Source organism: Anticarsia gemmatalis, chromosome 8 (assembly GCF_050436995.1).
Source record: "Anticarsia gemmatalis isolate Benzon Research Colony breed Stoneville strain chromosome 8, ilAntGemm2 primary, whole genome shotgun sequence".
Classification (NCBI taxonomy): Eukaryota; Metazoa; Arthropoda; class Insecta; order Lepidoptera; family Erebidae; genus Anticarsia; species Anticarsia gemmatalis.
In genome coordinates, this window is record NC_134752.1 from 6,250,956 (window position 1) to 6,276,812 (window position 25,857).

General features: G+C 35.4%; 1 protein-coding gene across 1 annotated transcript; it reads left to right on the top strand.

The window, feature by feature from the left end:
• Window positions 1-22,434, top strand: LOC142975004 (uncharacterized). Its single transcript, XM_076117614.1, has 6 exons — window positions 1-241; window positions 16,989-17,165; window positions 17,617-17,761; window positions 17,854-17,964; window positions 18,050-21,042; window positions 21,666-22,434. Exons 2-6 carry the CDS (start codon window positions 16,991-16,993, stop codon window positions 21,950-21,952), a joined length of 3,711 nt encoding a protein of 1,236 aa, XP_075973729.1. The 5' UTR covers window positions 1-241; window positions 16,989-16,990; the 3' UTR covers window positions 21,953-22,434.
• The last annotated feature ends 3,423 nt before the right edge of the window (window positions 22,435-25,857 follow it).

Here is a 25,857-nt window from a genome sequence, read left to right on the forward strand (position 1 = left end):
AGGCTCGCGGCCGTGTCGGTGCCCGACTCCGCCGGCTCTCACCCCCTCCGACTGCGACTCGCGCAACTTTAAAATGTCCAACTCTCGGTTATTGTTACCAGTGAACCGCAAGCTTCAAAGTGACTGATGAAGTTGAATAAAAATTACAATTATAATTGAACGTTCAAACGCTCGCCAAACTTTGGATTTCTATTGAATTGTAGTGGTTTTTGAGATGTGATTAATTAATAAGTAACTATTCGTAAGTATAATTATTGTATTAAATATTTTTTTTATTGTAGATCACTGGTTTTACATGCGGATTTCTTCTATAATAGTTATAATATTTTTTCGTTCATTACTTCATTTATCAGAAGTAAATTCTCCTAGGAATACCTTATCACTTCCCATGGGTATCGTACCGTCGGCCGCTTTTGCTTATGTACTAATACTGGTATAATCACCATCCTACATGTCAATTTATGAGGTCATTACTAGCCGTGGTGATTGTATCAATCCCCGGCCACGGCGCTTGGTGACCGTATGACAAGGGACCAATACATTTTTGCGGATAGATATTAATATCCTACCGATGATATCTTTATTCAGTTTAACTCATTTTGTACGATATAAAATTTGGTAATTTTAAAACAAGACTCAGCAAATTGCTTTAGCTATTAATAGACCTTCTAATTAGACAATTTGAAAGCTTAATTATAAAAAACTGTGTATCAGAACGTCGTTGGTGTCCACCCACATTTTATGTAATGAAATAAAGCAAAAATGAGCACGCTGCCATTTCGCTGCGGATTAAAATTGGGTTACTGAGGTGTCCATAGGTGGCTGGTTTCAGAATAACCTACTAACAGGCGCTATTTAGGTTTTATTTTATTGATTCGCGCGGCTCTCGGAGATGCACAAGTTTGTCACAAAGCGTACGTTTAAAGAGCTTAGCCATTTGCCGCCGGCGTCAGTTAAGATTAGTCCGTCGGTCGGTCCTTCATACTTCCTTATCGGCGTATACAGTTCAATGTGTGGGACAGTTTGTCATTCCGATCCGCAGTCGTAGTAGGATTAACTGTTGCTATTTATGTGTAAAGGATCTATTAACTTTTGATCGGTGGGATTGATGGCGCCCTAGTTTGATTTCCCTCTTCTTACTTTTGCTAAGGATACCTTCTGATATTCTCTAGATTACAGATTGAGTTACTATTTGCTTTTTTATAGCAAGGGTTCATGAGTATTCAACTTATGATACAAAAAGTAGCTTTGGCTTCAGAATAAAGATTTTTTTGAAAATGATTTTTATAATAACTGATTCCCTTAATCAGAAACAGAATAAAGAAATGAATATTTAATAGTTAATACCGCTGAGACTTGTACATAAAATAAATGGCCCGTTACTAAATAGCTTTTGCCTCTAAAAGGCAGCAAAAACGTTGTGTTTTTGAAGGTAACGGAAGAGGCTAATCGATCTCACACGACTAACAAAGCAAATATTATGGCGCGCTTAGCTTTAAGTTAATAATCCATGTAATTATACTCGGCTTTCCTAAAATAGCGGTCCAATTTCTAAAGACATTAAAAATAGAATAAACCATTAAAAAGAGACAACATTATAGCTTATCCCGACAACGTATTTGAGTAAAAAAAGCCTATAAAAGTTTATCTTCAACGTTTTATGACCGTATCGTCGAATTACTTATATATCATTTGCTACACTCAATTCGGCTATTCTACGCCGTAGCATTGATCGTAGATTGCTACAGTGCTACAAATAGAATTTGAATTTATCGAAATTCACTTGTTTATTAATACCATTGATATAGAACACGAGAAAGGGTATAACTTATTCAAGTGCGGGATGTAGTTGAATGTGATTTGTTTTGATTGTAGCTTAACAATGCTTTTGCTAGATTAGTATCCGAAAATGTGTGATCATTGAATAAAATAAATGCAGTATAACATTACGTACTCAAAGTAGTTGAGTTACAACATAGTATATGTTTGATTGGGTATCTTTATATGTTTTAATCAATATTGTTTTCGTGCGGTATGAGATAATTGGAGTGAGGTAATGAGCGCGTTAATGAGTTAACGGTATTTGTAATCAGTTCACTTGCGTCTTTGAGAAAGTATTTTTTTGTGGTTAAAGTCGCCACGCCGCTACCATTGCGTTGGGATTGATTCGGGTCGTGGGTTCTATTCTCTCGTGAAAATAAATAAAAATACATGAAAAAAAATACACGGAGCTCAAAAGTAGTTCGCAAAAGTTTGCTTCAATAAAAACGATCAGTATGAGGTACAAACTGTGTAAAAACGCTCCAGTTAAATTCAACCAACAACTTTTAGTTTTAACGTATACCATAACTTAAGTTCGTATATCTCACAGAATAAATACCGCGGTTTTTTGTACAACAACCCCGAGGCTATACCCGTATTAATAGCTCTCGAGAGTAACAAAAAGTTTAAACCACAGACTCCGCGAATTTCTGATCAAGAGTTGCAAATCAACAGTTATCTGTATACAAAACTTCTTTATGTATATTTTGTAAAAGATATTATCGAATATAATGTAAGTATGATATTCAGCCGAGCAATTCACGATTTGTAAAACAATGAATTCATACTGTTGACATAAGTCGCTTTAAAAATAAATTGGAATTATTGATGATGAGATAATTGAGATTTGATTTATGATGATTTTTTAATTTTGTTAACGTTTACTTTCTATCAAAACGATTACCACATTTTTGTTACAGTAATTAGTATTTTATTTTATTACAAGAGCATGTGAAACCTAATAGTAATGTTAAAGAATAAATGCTTCGTGCAAATTCTGAAAGTAGGTACTTAAACTCGCACTCAGATGATATAAGCAATCTTTGTTCCTTGCATTTTGTAAGCTCAAACTTCAACATGATACAATGTTCTCTTAAATTATATGGGTTAGACTATTTGTACTCAGGCTTGCAATATCGGAGTACCTTGTCCTGTATCCCTACAGGACAAGGTACTCCGATCCGATCTTTGCATCTAACATAAAAATGAAATCATGTTATTCTTTTTTTTTTTGGCGCTCAAAAGCGACGGTCATATTCACCGCTCACTAACTGATCAAGGAGTTCAGCGGCTTTTTGCGTTTATTTTCGTAAGATGGGTGGCCGCTTAATAGCATATGAGTATATTCTGACTTCGAAGGAAACATTAGACAGATGACTTCTATATATTTTTTACTGTTAAATTTAAAATAAAATTAATAAGGTCATTTAGAGTTCAGCCTGCTTCAACAACTTTGACGATGGGTTTACCACTAGCAAAAAAATATGAACGTAAAAATGAACCACACATTGTCCGTACCTTTTCTAACCCTGTGGTACAATATGCCTAACTTATAGCTCCAATCACACCCTAAATAAGTACAATTTGATTTAACAACTCAAATCAAACGCCCTTCAAAACCATATAAACAAACGAGTATTATTCACATCACCACTGTAACAAAGAAGTTTACAAGAAACTTTTTACTCAAAACACGCACCCGATATTGATTAAACTAATTACAAACATAATTAGTAAGGAAACTATAATTACGTGTAATTAATTGTGAAACTGAAAAATACCCGTAACGGCTACACTTGAATAATTAAACTTGTTATTACGAAGTTCGGGCGGAGAATCGTTTAACAACTTTTCCGTTAGTGCGTTCGGTTTATAAAACACGCCTTAAGTTTCATATCAAAAGAAAGGTATTCTTTTCTTTATTAAGTTTTTTGATTGCTCAATATGATTACACGTGTTATATAGTTCACATGAACGTATTATAATTATATAGTTCAACATTACTCGGCTGATTATGAACCATTTGAGAATTTGAAGATCGTTACTAAACCATTCTGCTACTATAATAGCATGAGCAACCACACACAGAACATTGATTTACACACAATAATGACAGAGTAATAATATATTATGTTACAACCCAAGCAAAAATTGCCAATCCAAGTTGAGTTGCAGACAAGAATAAGTATAATGTAACACCGATGTAAATATACCGTCAGTGATTCCTAACAAAAAATAACGTAAATCCACAAATCCATCCCTTCTCCTTCTTTTTGATTCCTATGGTTACCGGTCATGGTGGCATAATGTTGTTCAAGCCGCTTGAAAGGCTTTTAACATAGCTTAACGACTGTTATCTTAGTAGACAACAACTGGCTGACTTTTTACGTGCCCTCCAAAGCACAGAGACGCCCAGCTCAAATACCACTTTGCAGTCACCCATCTCTAGAATGACCACGCTAACGTTTGCTTAAACCACAGATCGTTTACAGACCGGTGAGCGAAATTGGCTATCCATCGCTATAACACGTTTTATTTTGTATTCTCAAAAGGTTGTCGTCATAATTGAAACAAATTGAATCACCGCAATGTTTATAACATAATGCAGGTTATAACACTGACCATACATAACGTTAATGTGTAGTTTGTTGTAGTTAGTATTGATCCTTAATCATGATAATCGCGGGACAATTACGGGCGCTGTGCCAATATTGAACGGAGGCAGTGATTTTTTCAGTGGGTACACTAGAGTAGTAGTGGGACAATAGCCGACTCGTATAAACTCCTAACTGTTCGGAAAATTGGCACCTTTTTTAAGTACTTTTTTTGTTGATAGTGTCATATCTAGTACTTAGGTGTAACAACGCTCGCTTGTATCGCTTAATTAAGGTATAAGCAACCATCAAAAAATATAGTTACATAATTTATCAAAGTAATAATGCGCTGTAAGTATTAAATATACTTGTGCGAAGGCTGCAAGTGTAAAGTTGCCAGTAAGAGCTCGTCTAGAATATCCATATTTTACGTTCCTCGCAGCTCAGCTCTAGCTTTAGAACCAGGATCCGTTTTCCAATTAAAATGTTCTCGGAAACAGCCTTTAAAACACCCACCACACAACGATCACATTTCGGCCCGTCCCTGTCCATCTAATCATTAGAGCTTTATAATGAACTGCATTTCAACGACCTAACCCAACTTTACACAACACAACCCACAAAATCGTACATACAAGAGTAGTTAAATTACAAAATCTAGTTAAACTAATTGGATACAAAAACATCGGTCACAACTTGTTTGCGAAATGCTAATTTAGAGCATGTGTGTACGCGGATTGCAATTGCATTTACTTTGTCCAAAATCAACTGCAGAATGTGGCTTTTTCGAGAATATTAGAGATTGTTCGTGCAGCTGGGCTAAATAATATTTGAACTTTGTTTTGTTGCTTGATTGCCGCTACATGGAAATGTGAATACACTCAGCTTTCGTAGTCATGTTTTGTTTCTATCCTGCGTTGAATCAACGCTAATACCATTTGCACTGTTACTGACTTATGTTTAGTTCTAATACCACTTGCGGTCAATGATCTAAGAAAGCCTCAAGTTGCCTTACAAACAATTCGTTTCACCTTTTAGTAAACACCGTTGGCCGTGAACTCCTCTATTATGCTATATAACCTATAATTCCTAAACCACTTAAATCCTTATTTCTAAATTTCATAAGCTTAATTATACGTAAATCGCAGAAGGCCATCATAAATGGTAACTATTTAAACACCAATACCAATTTATTTGGCCGCCTTGTAAGCCGTCAATTAATATATAACGAGCTAAGAAACTCGATTTAGTCATAAATGGGATATATCGAGATAGTTTCGAAGAAGCGATATGAATCAATAAGTGAGCGATTCGCCTGTAATTAGTTTTTATTCCAAGAAGCAAGCAGAGGTTAAAAGGATTGAGTACAATTACAGAATACACTTGTACTCGCGTTATTTCGCTTTTCAAAGTTTCGGGTAACTGTTATCATTGTAATTAGTTATAAGGAAGTTGAGTTCAAAGGAAAGTTATTGTTTTGTTCGTACAATTCATTACTCCGTCTTGAGGTGCTTGTAGCCAGTTGCACCCAATTGTCGTTAAACTTTTGACAAACGTTAAGCAAACTTTGTCACGGTTCACTCAAAGATCGGTTGGCCTTTGTGGTATACAAATTGAAATTCTCTGTAAAGGGTACGTTAAGGTAAAACAAGATTGACCGCTAGCAAGTAAAGAGATGTATTTGCCTTGGTAGAATATCATATAAAGTAAAAATACCTACAGTAAATAATTGGTCAGGTACAAGTCAAACTTCTACAATTAATGTGACGTATCATGATTGATTGACCAGCACCTCTAAAAGAGAACTTAATTTTCTTTATTTGGCTTACTTTGTTGACTTTTATATGGCCAGTGTGGTAAGAACCGTGGCAATTTTCCGGCGGTAGAGATCGTAAAGACTTGAGATTCCAGTTTTGATTACGTACCACTTAAAGTACCACAAAATTTAAGACACGATTCGTGATTTTATGTCTCTTTTTAGTATTAGAACAGTTTAAAAGAGTTGTATATAAACGAGCACCGCTTGAAATAAATAATTTGACAGAAATACTTCGAAAGCTCGAGAAAAATGTGAGGATTTCTCCGACGATATATCACGTGAGCGAAGCTGCGAGCGGGAGCTAGTTAACAATAAATTATATGTACGTCACAAAGGCATGCAATGCCTCAAGATTGCAGCAGCCATATATAAGTTTCTCACATTTGGTTGCAGTTAGCAGTTAAGCGCGCCTTGCAAGCCATTTCGCTGCAAATGTTTAAATATTTTCTTCTTAGTGCATTTTTCACTTACCAGTCAAGCACATACATGCGAATTAACACAGTTACGTACCAGCTATTGTTAGTGGCGATCAAACCTAATTCCAGAATAAAGAGTTATGACGTCATGGAATCCTCAGGTGCAGTGTTTAACTCTGTTTTGAGGCCGGCAAAAGCACCTCCCATTACATACATATTATTATATCTAAGTTTACTTAGCAAATTCTAGGTACTAATCATTTCTGGGAAAAGCTGATATAGACAGTTGCAGTCAGCAGTGCGATTCGCTACAGTCACTAGCGCAATTTTCTACCGCTATGGACAACTGGCTAGCTATAGAGAAATGTTGTATGAAAATTTGATTATTGCTTCTAGCGGGCGCCGTAGGAATTATTTTGGCAGAACATTTTAACAACCGTTTCATTCATTACTAACCGTAAAGAATCAGGCTACAGTATTATCGAGTATTGAGAAGTTAATACTTAAAATTTATTTCAAAATAGTTCTTACGCTAGAGGCACTGATAAGATTTTCATCCAAAGGTGCTGATCACATACTTAGATAAAATTTGTAGTAGGAAACCGATTCTAAAAGGATAACTCGTTTCTAATAAACATATAGGGTGTTATGATTTGGTGTAAGTAGTGACGAAATAAAAAAGTTGTTTCTGACATTAATGATTTAATATGTAATGTAATCTTTAACTTTGAACAAAAGGAGTAAAATACCAAGAAATGGCGAGTTTTGCTGTGATTGTTTTACTCTTATAATGAGTTCAATAATTTCTGAGAAACACAATAAACTTAAGATCAGTTCATTTATGTTATGCTTACTAATTAGCAAAAAATCATTTTGATTAAAATACCAAAATTCGTTAAATTCTGTGAAAAAATGCACTCGACACTTTTCTAAAAACTTTTTTTTATAAAAAGGCAATTCCCGCACTAAGAAATGCTCTTGTATCCTGGGAACTTTTAATCGTGGTAATCGTGTTAAACGTGGTAATCGAACCCACGACCTCACGACGCAATGTTAGCGGCGTGGCGACCTAAACCACTGCGCCACGGAGGCAATCAAACCGAAGATAGATATAGGCGAAATAAATTACTCAAATATTAAGTATATTTCAAAGCTAAGATAGTCCTATGTCTATACACATAAATATATCGTCTAAGTAAAGAAGACAAGTTGACTTCAATTTTCTCTATTACTTTTTATACGAGTCTCAAAGGAAAACATAGGCTTTAACTACATACTGTTGATCAGAAGCCTAGATCTAAAAGTCCTTTATATAGAATGGTTTATAATAGGATTCGAATGTACTACATAGAAACTTTGTTATTGCATTTTGACCATTCAACGTGTTGTATTAACAAACGTGCCTACTTCTGCTTCATTGTGTGTGTTAAAGCTAAATAGTCCATTGAAATGTTACAATTTGAGGGCCGAATATTGCATTTCTTAGAGGACGCAATTTTATTTTTGGAACATGTAGGAGGTGTCAATAGAAGCTTAACTTGAAGTTTGTGGGGTCGCCACTCTTGTCCCCCGGGCGCCATCTTGGAAAAGGGGGTAGAAACACTTTTTTCACTATATCTCGGAAACTATGCGTCTTACAATAAAATTGTAAAAGCATAATGTGTAGCAAATTATTTTGCCTACAAATATGTCTAATAACTTTTTGTCCTAAATTACCAATTAAAGAAGTTATAAGCAAAATAGTGAAATTTTTTTTACAAAAATTTTCTTTCCAAATCCGGTCTATTTCGGAGCGCTGTTACTGAGTTTCTAATTAATGAAATAAAAAAAATATATAAGGCAAAAATTTCCTCGAAAAATACTCTACAAGATTGGTCTGAGTTATTTTTTTTTAATTTATTCATATCAGCTTAGCCTTTTTTCCCAACTATGTTGGAGTTCGGCTTCCAGTCTCACCAGATGCAGCTGAATACCAGTATTTTACATGGAGCGACTGCCTATCTGACATCCACAACCCATTTACCTGGGATATAAAACGATACCCCTGGTTAAAACTGGTTGTCAGACTTTCAAGCTTCTGAGTACTGTTAACGACTGTCAAAAATCTTCGAAAATGACAGCCGGGACCCACAATTTAACGTGCCTTCCGAAACAGGGAGGAACTCGATATGTGTAAGATGGTCACCCATCTACAAAACAACCTTGGCAAGCGTGGCTTAACCTCAGAGATCCATCCGCGCGGCTGTCGCTAAAAAAAGTTATAGAGCAATAAAGAAAATAATTATAAAAAAAATTGCACTTTTTTGCTTATAACTTCTTTGATTGTTAATTTAGGGCAAAAAGTTATTAAACATATTTGTAGACAAAATAATTTGCTACAAATTATGCTTTTACAATTTTATTGTAAGACGCATAGTTTCCGAGATATAGCGAAAAAAGTGTTTCCACCCCCTTTTCCAAGATGGCGGCCGGGGGACAAGAGTGGCGACCCCACAAACTTCAAGTTAAGCTTCTATAGACCCCCCCTACATGTTCCGAAAATAAAATTGCGTCCTCTAATAAATGTAAATCTCATGTAACATTTCAATGGACTAAAATTCAAACTCCAAAATTGGATTTAACCTTAACACATAATAACTAAAACATTATAGAATTATATACGGATAAAATGTGGAAACATACCCAGTGAGAGACCTCTGCTGCTGAAACACAGCAAAAGCCCGTTCCTTGAAAATCCTTTGAAGAAAAATACAACTATAGTTGCTTGTCAGATCTTAGCTGGAATCTTCAGTTTTTCATTCATTTTTTAATCCAAGAAAATATTATAAAAACGTGATCTTTCAACTGATGCATACTCATTGGGAAAAAGCAAGTTTTATTCAAGAATTCCTTATCCCTTAAGCTTTGAGATTTTAAGTTATTGCAAAATCTTTTATACTTTTCTTTAAAACTATGAATTCTTTGCTGTAATAGAATTTAGTCTTGCGTAAATTAAACTTGCCGAGATTTAAATTAAAACCGAAGATACTTAGAAACTAAAATCTTATTGATATAATAAATATTTAAATTCCATTTAACGACTTCAAAGTTTTATATGTTTAGTTAAAACATAAATAATCCATTATTTAAATGGTTCACGTCTACACTTTATGCGTTATAACCGAAACCAATTAGTATTTGTCACAGTAATTACAGTTTTGACTAGTTAAACCACTCAGCAAGGCAATTTGTTTTAAATTATGAATACATAACAACGTTTTTATCCAATCATTTAATAAAATTATTTTCAGTTAACAATATCATATTTTCATATAACTCTTTTCTGTATTTTGGTAAAACTGGCTGCACAACGTTCACCAAATTGGATGAAACGAATCATACGCATATTTTTATTATTGTACGACATAATATAGACAAGGCATTTATTATTGGCACTCAAGCATTAGATATTGTTTTATTGGGTTTATATGTCGGATAATTGATAGTTTATCTTTCTTCAATCTTTATACTCAATAATTTATGTAATGCTACGAGAAAAATCTTATAATAAAAAATCGTCTGCAAGCAATCGGCTGATTAAAGTGGACGAAAATGTCTAGCAAAGTAGTTAAATTCATATTTGAAAACTTTCTGCGTATCTCGAACATCGAGCTGAATTTTCTAGTGAATGACATTGACTTGAATCTCAAAGGGATTATCTTGATAAGCCAGAATAGTGACAAAAGCATAAGAAAGAGAACCAAGTACTACTCCAACGGTTATTGTATCTAAACGAAAATTCAATTTTCTAAGTAGATAAACGGTTGTATTCAACAGAACAAAAGGCACTATCACTGATTGGAATACAAATACCTACGGTCCAACCCACATACCTATAGGTACTTACGGGTACATATATGTACATAAAAGCACTTAAAGGAATTCTCGCATAAAACATTACCGCAAGATAAAAGTGACAAAACGACTTCTGATAAGACTTAGGTATTTTGTGAGTGAATAATTTGAAAGATCCCGCAAATACATCTGAGGTGACGCCTAATCTGATTACCGTACTCCGGAATTTCTAAGATTACCATTTAACGTGAAAATCTCTGCGAAAACTTTTGTGCCACTTATTACCGCTTCAAGTGCCTTAAAATAATTTCTCACTTTTTTCGTCGTGGGCACTTCGTTACGGTCTCTTTCATCTTTTAATTTCTTTCTCTACTTCGTTTATTTTTTATCCTTTTCACATTCCGCTCCCCAGTGCCTAATGCTTCAATTACAGTGTAAAATGGAAATGCAGTAGACAAAATTGAAATAGAAAACGTTCATTCCGATGCGGATAATAACAACGGAAATTCAACTTACAACTGAAAATATTTCTTTTTGTGTTTAGGAAAAACGGATCATTGCTTTCGTGTTGCGAGAAATCTGAATTGCGATAGCGTATTTTAATGTTGTTTCTTTTGCATGGCTTATTGTGCCATTTTTCTGTTCGATAAACGCTGAAGGCAAATTGTGTATAGCATTGCGCATACATATAGGATATTCGTCGCGGTTCTGTTCGTCCGTAATGCAGATTGCTATTCCAAAGAGGTTTAACATTAATCTAAAGTTACACCAGCTATTCGTCTACATTCATTTGATAACAGTGGAACAGAGGGAACCGCAACAGTCCACAGCTGCAATCTAATTTGAAACCCTACTCGAATGCAGCCAGAATTTTCCCTACCACCGACCCTTGGCGCCACTCCAATCTTTATTTTCTCTACTACTACGAAGCACCTTCGTAAAGCGTAAATAACCGAAGTTTGGCTGTCAAACAAAATCCCTTTGAGAGTCGGCGTGTAAATATCGAATTATTGTTACACTTTGCTGTATTCAAATACACTTAGTAATGTTTCTAAGTAATCAATCCCTGTATACAGAAAGTTTTCGTGGAGCCAATCGATGGATTGCGTTTATTCAACGTAAGAGAGCAAGCTTTTGCGTGCCTTGTTTGATAACATTGATTAAATGCAAGCATGCCCCTTATTAAATCAACATTTTTCTAAACTCTGCACGGAAGAACCGGATAATACAAAATGAAGGAAATTGGATTTATATTTTGCTCAATATGCACTTTTATTATTAGTTCGTTCCGTTAGAGTCCAAACGGACGCGAAATTGAAGATTTGCGGATATAGAAGTTTATAGGTGAAATCTTGTAATTGTTTCAATATAACAGGATTGTTTATTTGACTCCGATGTGACTGTGCCATGATAATTACTTATTCAAGTTCATTTAAACCAATTAAAACTGTAACTGGATTCTGGGTGAAGCAAGCCAGGATGGCTAGTAATATGTACACAAAATGAGTAAAACAGTTAAGCGGACTGAATGCCATAGGCATTTAATCTGTAATAGTGGGGCTGTAATAAATTTTGGAAAATCGGAAAAGTAACGTTCTCCGTGTAATTTATTGCCTGGACCTTAAATATAACTACGCTATCTACTAAATGTAATTGGTAGAAGATATGTACCTAGTTCATTCTGAGAATTACTAGCGAAAAATGTGAGCCAGATACTAACAATGTTGTTTTCAAAGATTGATTTTGATGATTGATTGAAGCTCATACTCTTATTACTAGAATAGAGATATGTTATGATTCTAGAAAACGAATAAGATTTTTATGTCACGATCGTTTCATATCAAATTTGATGTAATCTGGTTAGTCCTAATCTTTATTTTAATACAGAGATAAGGCAAAAAAGAAAACACTCCTCCACGTGCATTTTATAATGTCACGTAGAAGATATAAGCCCTAGTTCATTCAAAGAACACAAACGCCGAGCTACGTTTATCTCAAAGAGCGTATTTTATTATTTAATGCTAGATTCACCAGCAGTTCTTTCGTAAAATGTTTGAGACACTAAAACCTCCCGGAATAAGTATGCTACACAATGAGGAAAATCTCGTCAAAATCTCTCTGGTAGAGCTCAAGTTACAAGCGAACAGACAGACGATGCGTGTAAAACGAAGTCACGAGAATTGTTTGAAAATACTTTTTTATTTTGTCCTCGCACTCTGGTGAATACGCAAAGAGAATTTATAAATGATTTAAATTAATTCACTCACTACTATGACAAAGCTACTTAGTATATTACTTTTTTTAACCCTCTACTTTTAGTTTACAGTTTTTTGTTTGCATTGCGCCATATAGTGGCTTTTGTCATTGTGTATTTACTTTTTAGAGTATGTGAATGTCTTTTATAATATTTTATTATATACGTATTGTATTGCAAGTATAATATCATATAATTTATTTAACATCCAATTTCAAATACCAATTGAAAATTGAAATACATGTTTGTTTACGATTATACAATTTTAGAATCAATTCAAATACAATTCGGAAACTATTTTATTAATATATTATACTACATGCATTTCAAATAACATATCAAAACACGAGTATTCAGTACATTGGACTGTACAGTAATTATAATATGAAGGTTTGTGTCCGGAAGGCCCTCATTATCATATCAACCTAATACTTTGAGCGTACACTATTCAGTTTGGGGCTGGCTGTATAAAATTTGAACATTAAAGTGAAACTAGTTCGGTGAATTTAATAAACGTATTATATGAAGCTATGTGAAAGACTTGAGGGACCGAGGGTAAAGGTGTGACTGTAGAGCGCTCGTTGGAATAGTTAGGGCGAAGCGCGTAAAGAACTGTTTACAAAAAAATATATATAACCTTTAATTACTGCGCGTATTATCCAAATGTAATATATAAAAATCATAACTCAAATAGTCTCTTTTACATACAGATATTATGTTGTTTTATCAGTATTTTTTTCAAAACTTTGTGTAAAACAGCCTAAAGACATAAAAACATAGGAAAGGCTACCACATTTTAGTGTTTGAATACTCATCAACGTCCTCAACACGTCCAATTTCGATGTTTGAGCATTCCAACAAGCAAAATAAATGCATGGAACAGCGTCCGTTTGGTAAAAAACAGACACTTGATGTACACTGATATTACTCTGGCCCAGAATTTGCTAGAAAATTTTGTTTAAATCCACTGCAGCGTTATTTTTACTGCTTTATACGAGTTATTTGATTCAGAAATCCGAAAGATGTGCACTATAAAAATACGAAATAAATGAAATCAATTGCGGGTCGATTCGTTCATTTATGACGTCACAGTCTCGAAGTAAGTCGTTTCCTAAATAAGCTCCGAGAATATATAGCAAGATTCTCTACGTAGGGAACTGATTGCACTTTGTAGCAACGCGTTAAAGGAACGTATTTCTACAAAAAAATACTTCCCAGGTCGGAGCAAAATACTCGTTCTTATGTAATATTAGCAGCTTACACCCGCGGTTCCGCCCGCGGAATAAGGTAGCTTATGTTCTTTCTAAAGCTATTAGCTATCAACCTGGCAGAACTATTCCGTCGGTTCAGCCAATTTTACAGAAAAGAAAAAAGAAATGTACACACATTCACATTTTAAATATTAGTCTGGAGTTTTCATTCATGTTTAGTGAATATAATATACCAAACTTGACTTATAATAGAGACGCTTTTTGACTCTCTTACATATAAAATATTTAAATGTATGTAAGGAAAACTTAAATGCGAAACATTAATTTAAAAACTGCGTGGTGCATGCAGTATAATAACACAAGTCAGTTTCGTTCAACATTACATACAAATTCATCCAATTGCACGGCCGACTGCCAATATTGGGAATTTAATAATCGACAAGCGAAGATTAAATTTTTAACTTTTATTACAGTGGGTACATAAAAGCCATAACGAGAAAATATTGTGAATGTAAATTAATTCAATTTTAGCGTCAGCTTCCAGGACTTAGTTTATTGAATAAACTGGATTAAAATGGAATACAAACTACGAAAAAATACGCGGAATATTTTTTTACCTGTCAATAAAACGTTTTTAAAATATTTCACCCTTTATTTACTCTGCAATCAAACAAGTGTACCTATTTACGTTCACTATAGTAGCATAGTCTCAACCAAAACAATGTCTGTTATACAAAAGTTTGCACCAAAGAGTAACATTTACTGTGTAATGTGGTAATTCCTACCTGAATTCATAGCGTAACTTACTATTAATAATCGATAAATCAGCAGAAAACACTAATGCTAATTTAGACCAAAGAAAATTCTGATTTTTTACACATTACGACCAGTCATCAAAAATTCAAATATCCACTTTTAAAAACGCTAGTCTGTCTTTAATTGAAGCTTAAGTTAATAAAGGTGAAATTGCCGACGAGCGTCCATTTTTCATGGTATTTTTCATTTTGTTTGACATAGCCGTTTTTAGGTTCACGCAAACAAACCGCTTTAGAATTACTTTACAAACGTAAAAAGTGGTTGAATAATTTATATGAAAATTTTACGCGTTACTGAGAGGGACTATACTTGCAAACACTCACATAATTTAACGTTACATTGTGTTACTCAACAAGGTTTAAAGGTACTGCTACGTACTAAAGCAGAGATTGGTACAAATAATGTAGGTCAAACGTAATTTGCACTGCATTATAAAATTATGGACCAGTAATTATTTAGTTTACTCGTAAAATGTGTGTATGTTATAAAAATAAAACTGAAACACGAATATTGGAATGTGATCAATCAGTAAAAATAATAATCGCCGTGCACTGCCATCCATTCATGTCATTGTTTTGAATACGTACGATTTTCAAATAAAACCAGTAACTGTAACGTTGCCCAGTTTATAATTTTGTTACTGTTTCATCATCCATCATTCTCACACACTCATTGAAACACGGAATTCAGTCATACCCCTAACATGATACACATAGAACAACAGAATTCAGGGTAAAAGCATAAGGCTAATTTAGGATTAGATACGCTAAGTTGCTTTACAATATAGATCCCAATAGCTTATCTGATTTGCAAGCCAGTCTGTTAATTCGACCTCAATAAGATTTTCCTAAATATTTAAACACTAGAGACATAGCTTTGGTATTTTATTAATATAGATAAGAAGATAATAATTTAGCCAAAGTTCTACTACAGTAATTAAGGCTGAAATTATCAAGTAATTAAGATACTACGACCGAATTCCTTTGTAACAGGTTTTCTATTTTAAACTTCAAAAGATTTACAAGCTGATCTGTCGAATAAAAACACAAAGAGTGTCTTCATGGTTATTTTGTCGTGCAAATTACAAGCAACATTGTGGTGAATGTGAGACATAGATTGTAAAAGACTTTAGAATTCTTTGTCAATACGAATCTCGACTTCAAGAAGTGTTCAATTAGAAATGTCTCAAAGGAATACTAGTTAACTCTTGTAATTTGTTTAGGTGTAGGTGGAACATAAATCAAGCCTCTTCTTAAATATGATTTTATCTACTAAAATTATCACCAGAACAGTCAGAATTTGTTCTAATATCAATTAGAAATCAAGTTAATTTTTTTTTGACCCTTGCCTTACCGCTTCATAAAGGAATGCTTTAAACAATCATTGTACATTGAAAAGTATGCCTACAAAATCCTAATTTTAATTCAAACAATTACTAGTGAAATAAAATTCAATTCAAGACAAATTCAAAATTGAAGCAGCAGCGGATAGAACTCCGCCACGTTACCATAATATATCATCCATTGGACTCGGAGTACTTCAAACTTTGAAACAAAATCTTCTCCCAGTCATTCTGCAAATACATTAGGATTTGAATTCAGGAGAGTATTAAGTGCAGTAAGTTTGTCGAGTATTTTATTCGAAGAAAGATAGTACTTGAAGTTAGGTCATTACTTAGTTAATAGATATCTACTACTTGTATTTGTATTTTACAACATTAGTAGTACTAATACACTTCTTGTGTAAGCGCACATTTTTTTTATTTGAATTAGATTACTCTCAATTCCAATCATAATTTTTTTATAGGTATTAAAAGTTTGTACATACAATATATTCTCTGACGTTTCCTTGGTTGGACTGAGTGCACCAATTGAATGGCAAGCAGTTTAATGAAAAGGTTTTTTTTTTCTGTGTCCCACTGCTGGGCAAAGGCCTCCCCTTTTTCTTTCCATAACTGTCTGTCTTGCGCCGTATTCCGCCATGATGAACCCGCAAATGCCGTCAGATCATCATGTCACCCACGTCGTGGTCAGACGAAACGTTTTGATCCTCATAAAAAAAATATTGTAATAGTCATGATGATTGTTTACCATAAGCATAAGTTTAATGATTGGGAACAAGAATGTTTTAAATTAATATGATTTTCAGTGCCATTATGAAACTTTAAGTAGTCTGTACGAAAGATTAAGTGACGCCTGATATAGCATAATGTGTTTTGGCCAGTGATGGTGTTGGGGCATGGCAGCGCGCGTGTGGCGCTGCAGTGGGCGGCTCTGGTGGCGTGCGCGCTGGCGGGCGCGCTGGCCCCGGAGCGGCTCGAGCCGTGCGCCGGCAGCCCGCTGTGCTCCTGCCGCGCCGCGCACATGTCCTGCATTGCCGTGCCACTGCACAGATTCCCAGGTATGCAAGCTATTCACGAGGCCAATGACCTTTCAATACTAACCAAGTTAAAAATCAAATGAAACGAAGACTATTGCACATAACTGTCATTAGCAAATCTTCGATTTTTCTGTTTTTAACGCTGTAATGCTACTTTCAATTATCTATAAACCTATGTTTTGTTCGGCTTCGAAATAAATAATAATTAACTGAATTATGGTATATTAAAAACGTCGTAATATAAATTCTTATTCTAGCTTAAATAAATAAGACAAATGTTAATCATGAGAGATAGTCGTGCCCAGCTGAAACTTTAAGAAGACTAATAACATTTTATACTTAGCTTGAAACACGCAAGTTCTTTGAGTATTTTATAAGTTATACTAATGAAAGTCCTAATTGAAATAGTACGGCACCGTAAAGTCCTCAAGTGTGGCTCAGAACTATGTACCCATTTAAACTTCTCTTACAGAATGGCCCCGGATAGAGCTGCAACATCTAGATATAAGCATGTCTAATCTAGAAGTGCTGACAGAAAGCGCACTGGATGGATTGAGATTGCAAACATTAGTCTTAGTTGCTAACAAATTACATTACATCGAGATGCACGCATTTAGGTAAATTATATTTTGAAACTTTATAACAATTTCGAGAACTTTAATTAAAAGTCAAGTGAAAGGAACATTAAATAAAACTCATTCGTTTTCAGCTCCATGGCTGGTACACTAGCATCCTTAGACCTCGGTTACAACGAATTCACTGAAATACCGCAGCAGGGCTTAAAAGATTTAAAAGTTTTAAACTGGTTGAATCTGCAGAAGTAAGCACAAGTTTTCAAACTAAATTCTATTAAACTTTTACTCTGGAGTTGATTAATTTTATTAATATATTAACGTTTATTTTAGCAACAACATAGTGTACTTAGGAGCTGAAATAAAATGGCACCACTTAGAAGAGACGTTGACGAGTTTGTCACTGAGCAACAACCAGGTGACGCAGCTCAAGTCGCAGGCGCTGACGTCGCTGTACCACCTGCTGCAGCTCGACCTCGAGGGCAACCACCTCCGGAGCATCGCCAGCGACTCCCTGCCGCCATCCCTCACACTCCTCAAGTTATCCAACAACTTCATACATGAACTATCCTGTGATTTACTTTATAGTCTACCTAGGTTACAATCTGTACATTTACGTCATAATTTTATTACATTTAAAGATAACTACGTTTGTCCAAGTAATAAAACTAAGAAAATAGAAAAGTTAGATTTGAGTAATAACAAAATCAACGACACTTCCCCGATACTTCTACTCCGAGAAGTTCAAATAAGGCAAATTATATTAGACCTAAATGAACTTACCAAGATCCCCAAGTCGGTATTCGCTAATAATAGAATCGAGAGATTGTCCGTGTCATACAACATGTTGAGTTCCATCAGCCGCGAACTATTCTTATCGCTGAAAAACTCGCTGGAACATCTGGAAGTAGAGCACAACAAATTGTTCCACTTGCCGGACAGCCTGGCTCAGGTCGTGCGACTTCGTCATTTATCTTTAGCTTACAACCAGTTGGAGGAATCGCCCGCTCTCCCGAGCCGGATCCAGACGCTCTCGATGGCGGGCAACTTTTTAACTTCAATACCGTCTGCACTTCAAACGCTCGAGCCCGGTTCTATTCGTTATCTCGACCTAAGCTACAACAGGATATCTAATTTGTTACCAAACGAATTTCTGGACTGGTCCACCTCTCTGGGAACTATCAACTTAAGAGGTAACAGGATTGCACAGATTTATAAGAACGTTTTCCCGGCAAGTATGCCATTGAAGGAGATAAATCTAAGTTTTAACGACTTGTACTACGTGCATCCACAATCTCTTTCGAACGTGACTAGTTCGCTCCATGTACTAGAATCTTCTTCTACGCTATTTAGCGGCTATTTTCCTTTTGAAATCGAAGACGGGCTAGAGAATCTCAGCTGGTTGTCGTTCGATAACAATGATTTTCACATTTTAAAATTGTCGGATTTGATTGCATTCCCATATCTAAAATATTTAAACTTAGATTATAACAGGATTGTAGATATTGTCATAAGTGAAGACTATCACAATACGTCGCTATCTCTGAGCAATCTGAGACTCGCGTATAATTTTTTGCATTCATTGCACAGCAGAAGTTTTATATTCATGCCGGAGTTAAGAAACTTAGATTTATCTTATAACAGAATCAACAACTTAACTAAGCACACTTTCACAAACTTACCGAACTTAAGATATTTATCTCTTGCGGGTAACATAATCGATTCGATGGAAGCTGAGACGTTTGCTAATTTACCAAAACTGGAAATATTGGAACTCCAGGGAAACAACTTTACGTATTTATCACTGAACTCATTTCATAACGTATCTAATATAGACGTGACGTTCACTCTGAACGTTAGCAGAAACCGCATCAAGTTTGTCGATGGCGACTCAAGCGTCTCTGTTAATATATTCGACGGCTCCTTTAACGAGCTGTTCGAAGTGCCAAACATTTTTTTTATTGCAGTCGAATCAACAATACGACAGATTATTTTAGCGCATAATAAAATTGTTCATGTATCAAACGAAGCATTTGGAAATGCTAAATATTTAGAAATTCTGGATTTACACAAAAACAATATCACTATTATTAAAAGAAAATCATTTTCAGACTTGGTTTCTCTACAGATATTGGATTTGTCATTCAATAAAATTACACAACTATCAGTCGAACAATTCTACAATTTAAATAAGTTGAGGTACTTAAAACTAGATCATAATAATTTGAGGTTGCTTCCAAGAGACGTGTTCAAAAACACTATCGTAGAGCATTTGGATTTGAGTTACAACGATATGTCACTTTTCCCCGGCACAGCGCTATCACAAATCGGCTTCACCCTTCGATACCTCGACTTATCGCACAATCGTATAGAATATTTAGACAGTAATATATTCCGGAGCACGCAGTTTCTATTGAGTCTATATTTAGGTCACAATCTATTAACGGTACTATCTGATAACACGTTTTCGAGCCTCGGCGGACTGCGCCAACTGGACCTAAGCTCTAACTCCATAAAGGCAAACTTCAAGGAGCTGTTTCACAACCTTCCCAACTTGAGGCATTTGAATCTTGCAAATGTAAGCTTAAAGTCAGTGCCTTATCTACCTTTGACAAACTTAACTAGCCTCAATTTGACGTCAAATTACATAAACAGTTTTAAGGAGACTGATGTTAAGCGGCTAGTAAGTCTTCGCCATTTAGATCTAAGTCATAATCGTCTTACCTCTTTAGTGCCAAAGATGTGGTTTCATTTAAATAATCTAAACATTCTCGATCTGTCGTACAATCCTATTGTAAGAATCACGCCAAATAGTTTCAAATGGTTGAGCAATTTATCTCATTTGAATTTAAATGGACTGAAATACTTAGACATAGTTGACCAGGATTCCTTCCGTCCCTTGATATCGCTCCGGTCCCTGCATATCCAATCGTGGTCCACTATAAATCATGCTACGTTCCGTATTTCCAATATCACTTCTTCCCTTCCTTCCTTGTACAAATTAGTGATACATTGGACAGACGAGATCATGGACAATCAATTACACGGGATCGATGCAAGAAACATTCGCTACTTGGAAATCAGAGGATCAAATCTCAAACGAATATCCGACGAAGCTTTTCAGCCGTTTGCCGACAGTCAAGAGATATTTATCAGGATCACAATGACTTCCCTAACGAAATTGCCGACAGCATTTATGAGACATTTGGGACAAGTCCCGCAACTTGGTATCGACTTGAGCTATAATCAACTGACGACACTTAATCCTGCCATTTTCTATCCAAATTTCACCAGTTGGAGTCATGTAGCAACCAAGTTACTGTCAGGTACGTCAACATTATGTTCGTGTGTAATCTACTTCATCCAATATTCCTACAGTAGTAAAACTTGTAGTTAAACGGTACATAATACTAGTTACAATATATAAACAAGATAAAGTTCTCATTTCAGAGCAGATGATTTTATTTTACACTACCTATCTGCGGCTCGGCTTAACGAAGTTGAAAACCTGCATTTTTACGCTCGTTTAAATTTTAAAAGTCAAACTTAGTTTAATGTTAGTCTCGCCGAGCTAAGAGAACTTGTATGTGGAGCCGCGACACGGTTTTCACACCTAAAAGCTTGAAAATTAACGCACAAATTTTACGATTTACCTGTAGTCAAACCACAAAATCTCTTTAGAAAACAATTTAAATATTTTATAAGCTTATAATTAACGTTGCGATATCTCTAAAACGAGTTACGTACTTCATTAAAAATGTACAGTGGCGCGAGTGAACCACAAGCAAATGCTAGTATTTTATTAAAATTTACCGAGCCTCTCACCACACAGAATGAGGCGGGCAACTCTTCTTAATGAGTTTTAATTCTTAATACGCCACTCGAAACTTTTCTAGGCGAGGTATATCGTCTACTTGTATATTAATATTTGGGGTGAATTGTGTTGTAGGAGGGCTGATACTGACGGGGAATCCTTTGCGCTGTGAATGCGAGCTGGCGTGGCTGGGCGGGTGGCTGCGGCGCTGGCTGCAGGAGAACGAGGCGGGCGCGGAGCTGCGGCGTGCCGTCCGCGGCGGCACGTGCAAGGACGCGTCTGGCCGCCGCACGCCGCTGCTGCAGCTGCGCGCCGACGAGGCGGAGTGCCACGCCAGCGCGCTGTCCAGCGACGCACAGCCGCACTACACGCGCGCCGTGTACACGCTCGCCGCCGCACTGTGGGCCCTGCTGCTCAGATGATGTCCGTTCTAACGCCTAACTTTTATATTTTACTAGTAGCTAAATGTAAATATGTTTTAACACCACCGAGTTTAATGTTTGCAAACTGACTGTAGCTGAATTTTATACACGGTACGATTAAAGATTTTGTAGGTAACGTGGACGTGTGTTGATAGGCGACGACGCGAGAGTAATTTTTATGTCTATTTAATAATACTTTAATGTGTAAAGGTAGATACGTATTATAATGTTAATAAGATTTTTAGGTAATTCTATAGATATTGTATTATATAAACACAATAGATTGCTCACAAAATGCGACCATTTTGAAACAGAATATTAGTCATTCTGCAATATTTATAATTTTTTTCATTATAATGTATTTAAAAAATATACGTAACATGCATACGTTAAACGTATCTACCCTATTGTGGCCACAAATTGTTATTCTTTTGTAAATTTACTTTATACTCGTGTAAATATGTACAAAAGTAAATATTTTTACAAAACGACATTGTTTTATTTGTTCTCTCTAAAGCTCGTAGGTACATATCTTAAAGGAACAGCTTCCGTAGGAATCCAGCCAAATGTTCCATAATTTCGCAAGCTTTCGTTTATCAAAAGCGTAGCTTTGTGATTTCAGCTGTGGGCACCTAACCTACTTATATTATAATTCCCATTGTGATTTCTCCCGCAGACATTTCCGAAACATTGAGCTTAATCCCCGTACGAAACTCAAAGCAAATTGCTTACTTTATTAAAGTTTATTGTTGTAGAAATTCAATTCAAATTATTGGCTAGCGCAGCAGTTTAATATTAAAAATCAGTTTATTACCGAATGAATGTAAATGGGAAATGATGAAATCGCAGGTCAACTGTATGGCGATGTGTAAATAAAATAGGGGAGGATTAGTGGTGCGGCGGGAATAAATCAAAACGTAGCCAATGAATACATTTAATTTCCGAACTGGCTTTGATTCCGTATCGATTGGCCGGCTATTTCGGTTGTTACTAATGCGCCGGAATTAATTTAATTGGTCTGGATTTGTTAAGTTTATGTATTCATTCTCTTTCAGATTGCTTTTATTCCTTTTAGAGGAAGAAGCTTATTGTATTTTAACAGTACTGCGATTCTGTTGCTCGATTCTCTATCACTATCGACTACCGACTAGCTACTAAGAAAATTTGTATAAAATCTGTCAAGCGCTTCTAGACGTCGTAGTTGTAGAAACTATATTTCCAGAACATATTAAATGTCAAACTCTTGGTACTCGATAATGCTGACTGTAAAGGATCGTGATACTGCAACGCAATTTTTATAAACGAAATCGGGCTACCTTAGGGCCATTCTCCACAACGATCGACAACCAAGATTGCAGTTCATTTTAAATGTCGAAGTCTCGGTATTATCGAGTATCGAGTTTTTCTGAAGCTTAGGTTTAAGACACATAAAGAAAAAAATAATGAAATAAAGAACATCCCTAGCACCGCATTCTGCACGCAGCACAAAACTGCACAGTGCAATAAAACATTTTTAAATGGTTTGTATGCAGCAATGCGCAGTCACCTGCCACTAAATTACCTGCGTATTGCTGTATGCAAACAAATACCTCTATGGGACTTTATTATTCGTCCACACGCACAAAGCACATGTTTAACAGCATGGATATGTTATATAATAAGCAGTTGGAAAGAAAAAAATAATTTATGTCTGTCTTGACAGCTCATTCGTTGCAAATGAAGGGCAACGCCATTCCCTACCACTATCAACTATAGACAATCGGTGCGTTAGAAAAAAAAATTGCAGTACATTTTTAAATGTCAGACTCTCGATACTCGATAGTGCGACTATAGAGAATCAGGCAACGGATTTAAGGTAAGTATGTATTTACCAGTAGAAAAAAATGGAAAGTGTGAAAAGAAACTGGTTATTTTGTCCAATTCAATCCACACAATCCAGATTATTTCATCAGAATTAGGTAATCTCGACAGGTCAGGTTTTATCTCATTCCTGTTTTCCTCAGTAAATATTTATTTGGTAAACACTAGGTGACATCATGCCCACAAAGAGCCCACACACAGCACAAAATGAAAAAATCTTCCTGTGATAAAAAACGTGTACGAACAAAACTAACATTTCTCGTGGATTACCAACCTTTTCCAGTGAAACGTCCCAAAATAATACGTTCTAGCGTCAATTTCTCTGTCACAAAACATCGCTGCTACAGCATAATTCAATAGAAAGCTCTCTAGAAAAGTTAGAAAGGATATATTCGTAAAGACAGCCACATTATTCTGTAAAAAGGCGTCTCAGTGTGAATATAAATCTGTCCAGTCGACTCTTACATAGATAATGGTGAATAGTGGAGCAGTGGAACAGAGAGCGAGCTAGTACGACGTGTGACAAGATAGATCTAGTAAATCATTGTTGCGATGTTCGCAATTAACTTGCCCTCTACGCTATTCGCCTATCCAGTGCCGCTCTTCAGGACACTACGGGGGCACTTAGCTTCACACTCCAAGCATTTAGAACAGTTGCCTGACAAATATATCACATTCGTGAGTTCGCACAAGTGTCACTCATTTAATTACCTATGGATTAAATATTATATTAGCCGAATTTAGTATCGACTAAAGTTCAGTGTGCGGCAATTTACATCATATAACTATCAATCACCCAATAAATTCAACGATGCCCATTAATATGATTTACTAATCAAATTCGTCAACACATTAGCAAAGTGTAATGAGATAGAAAAACACATTTCACTGCCTCAATTTGTTGATCCATAAATAACAATAAAACTCGCTGATTGTAATTATTCTGTACTACGTGCGTACTACCGTATTACAATATTCAATGACAATCAAATTAATCATAATATTTTTTTTTTTTACATACTAGTAAATCCGATGGCGAACAAAAACTACAAAATTCGGACCTCAATACATCCACATAAACTATAATAAAGTGCATAGTGCTAATTAGATTTTGCTAATAGAAAGTACCTTTTGTAAAAGCGCAGTCTAAGAATGGCAGACACTTTTCTAATTATTATAATTTCGTGTACTGCAAACAAACAGTTAACATCCAGTATATTAGCTTAATCGTACGAGATTTACTGAAATCCCGCAATTTCAAGTACAAACCCAAGTCTCAACAACAGTGGTATGTGGTTATGAGAAAGTTAGCTTCAGTCGAATGTGACTCTCAAGAAATTTCTTGTAAGTAACGTCTAATTAGCTCTATATAAGTCTAAGCTTTTAGAGTCAAGACACGACCAAATTCAGTGCATACTCTGGTAATTTCCTATAACTTGTATCATTTACTTAATGAATACCACAAAATGGCATCGCATAACGGCATGCGTACATGCTTTTGACATTATCTATACCTATTGGGGGTAGTACAAAGGTCCCAATTACACTGTAGGGACATTTTATTATAAATGAAGCTACCATAAAGCGAATAGACATGGAAAAATAATCATATTGAAAGCTCGGAGGCTCGTTTTTGTGTCTCTCCTGAGTTTTTCGTTGTATTGGAAAAAAATAACTACTCTACTATATAGTAGTTTGAAGCGTTTTGTTTTTCGTGTTTTATTAAATTATGTAAGCATATATTATATATAAATAAACTTTCTTAAAGTATGACCGTGTATTTGTATGAATAACCTTAACATAATATTTTACTGCAATCAATATACAGGGTGTCCCATAACTCAACGATAATCCGAGACAGGATAAAAGGCCAAGTCATACCGGTTCTAGGAAAAATAAAAAAAAAATTCCATATCACTTAGTTCAGCAATAATAGACACTTTTCAAAAAAGTTGAAATTTCACACCCTTGGTCGCATTTTCAAGTCCTGTGATCACCAATGTCACAATTTCGCTGTGTTTTTTTGAATTTCGTGATCTTCATTA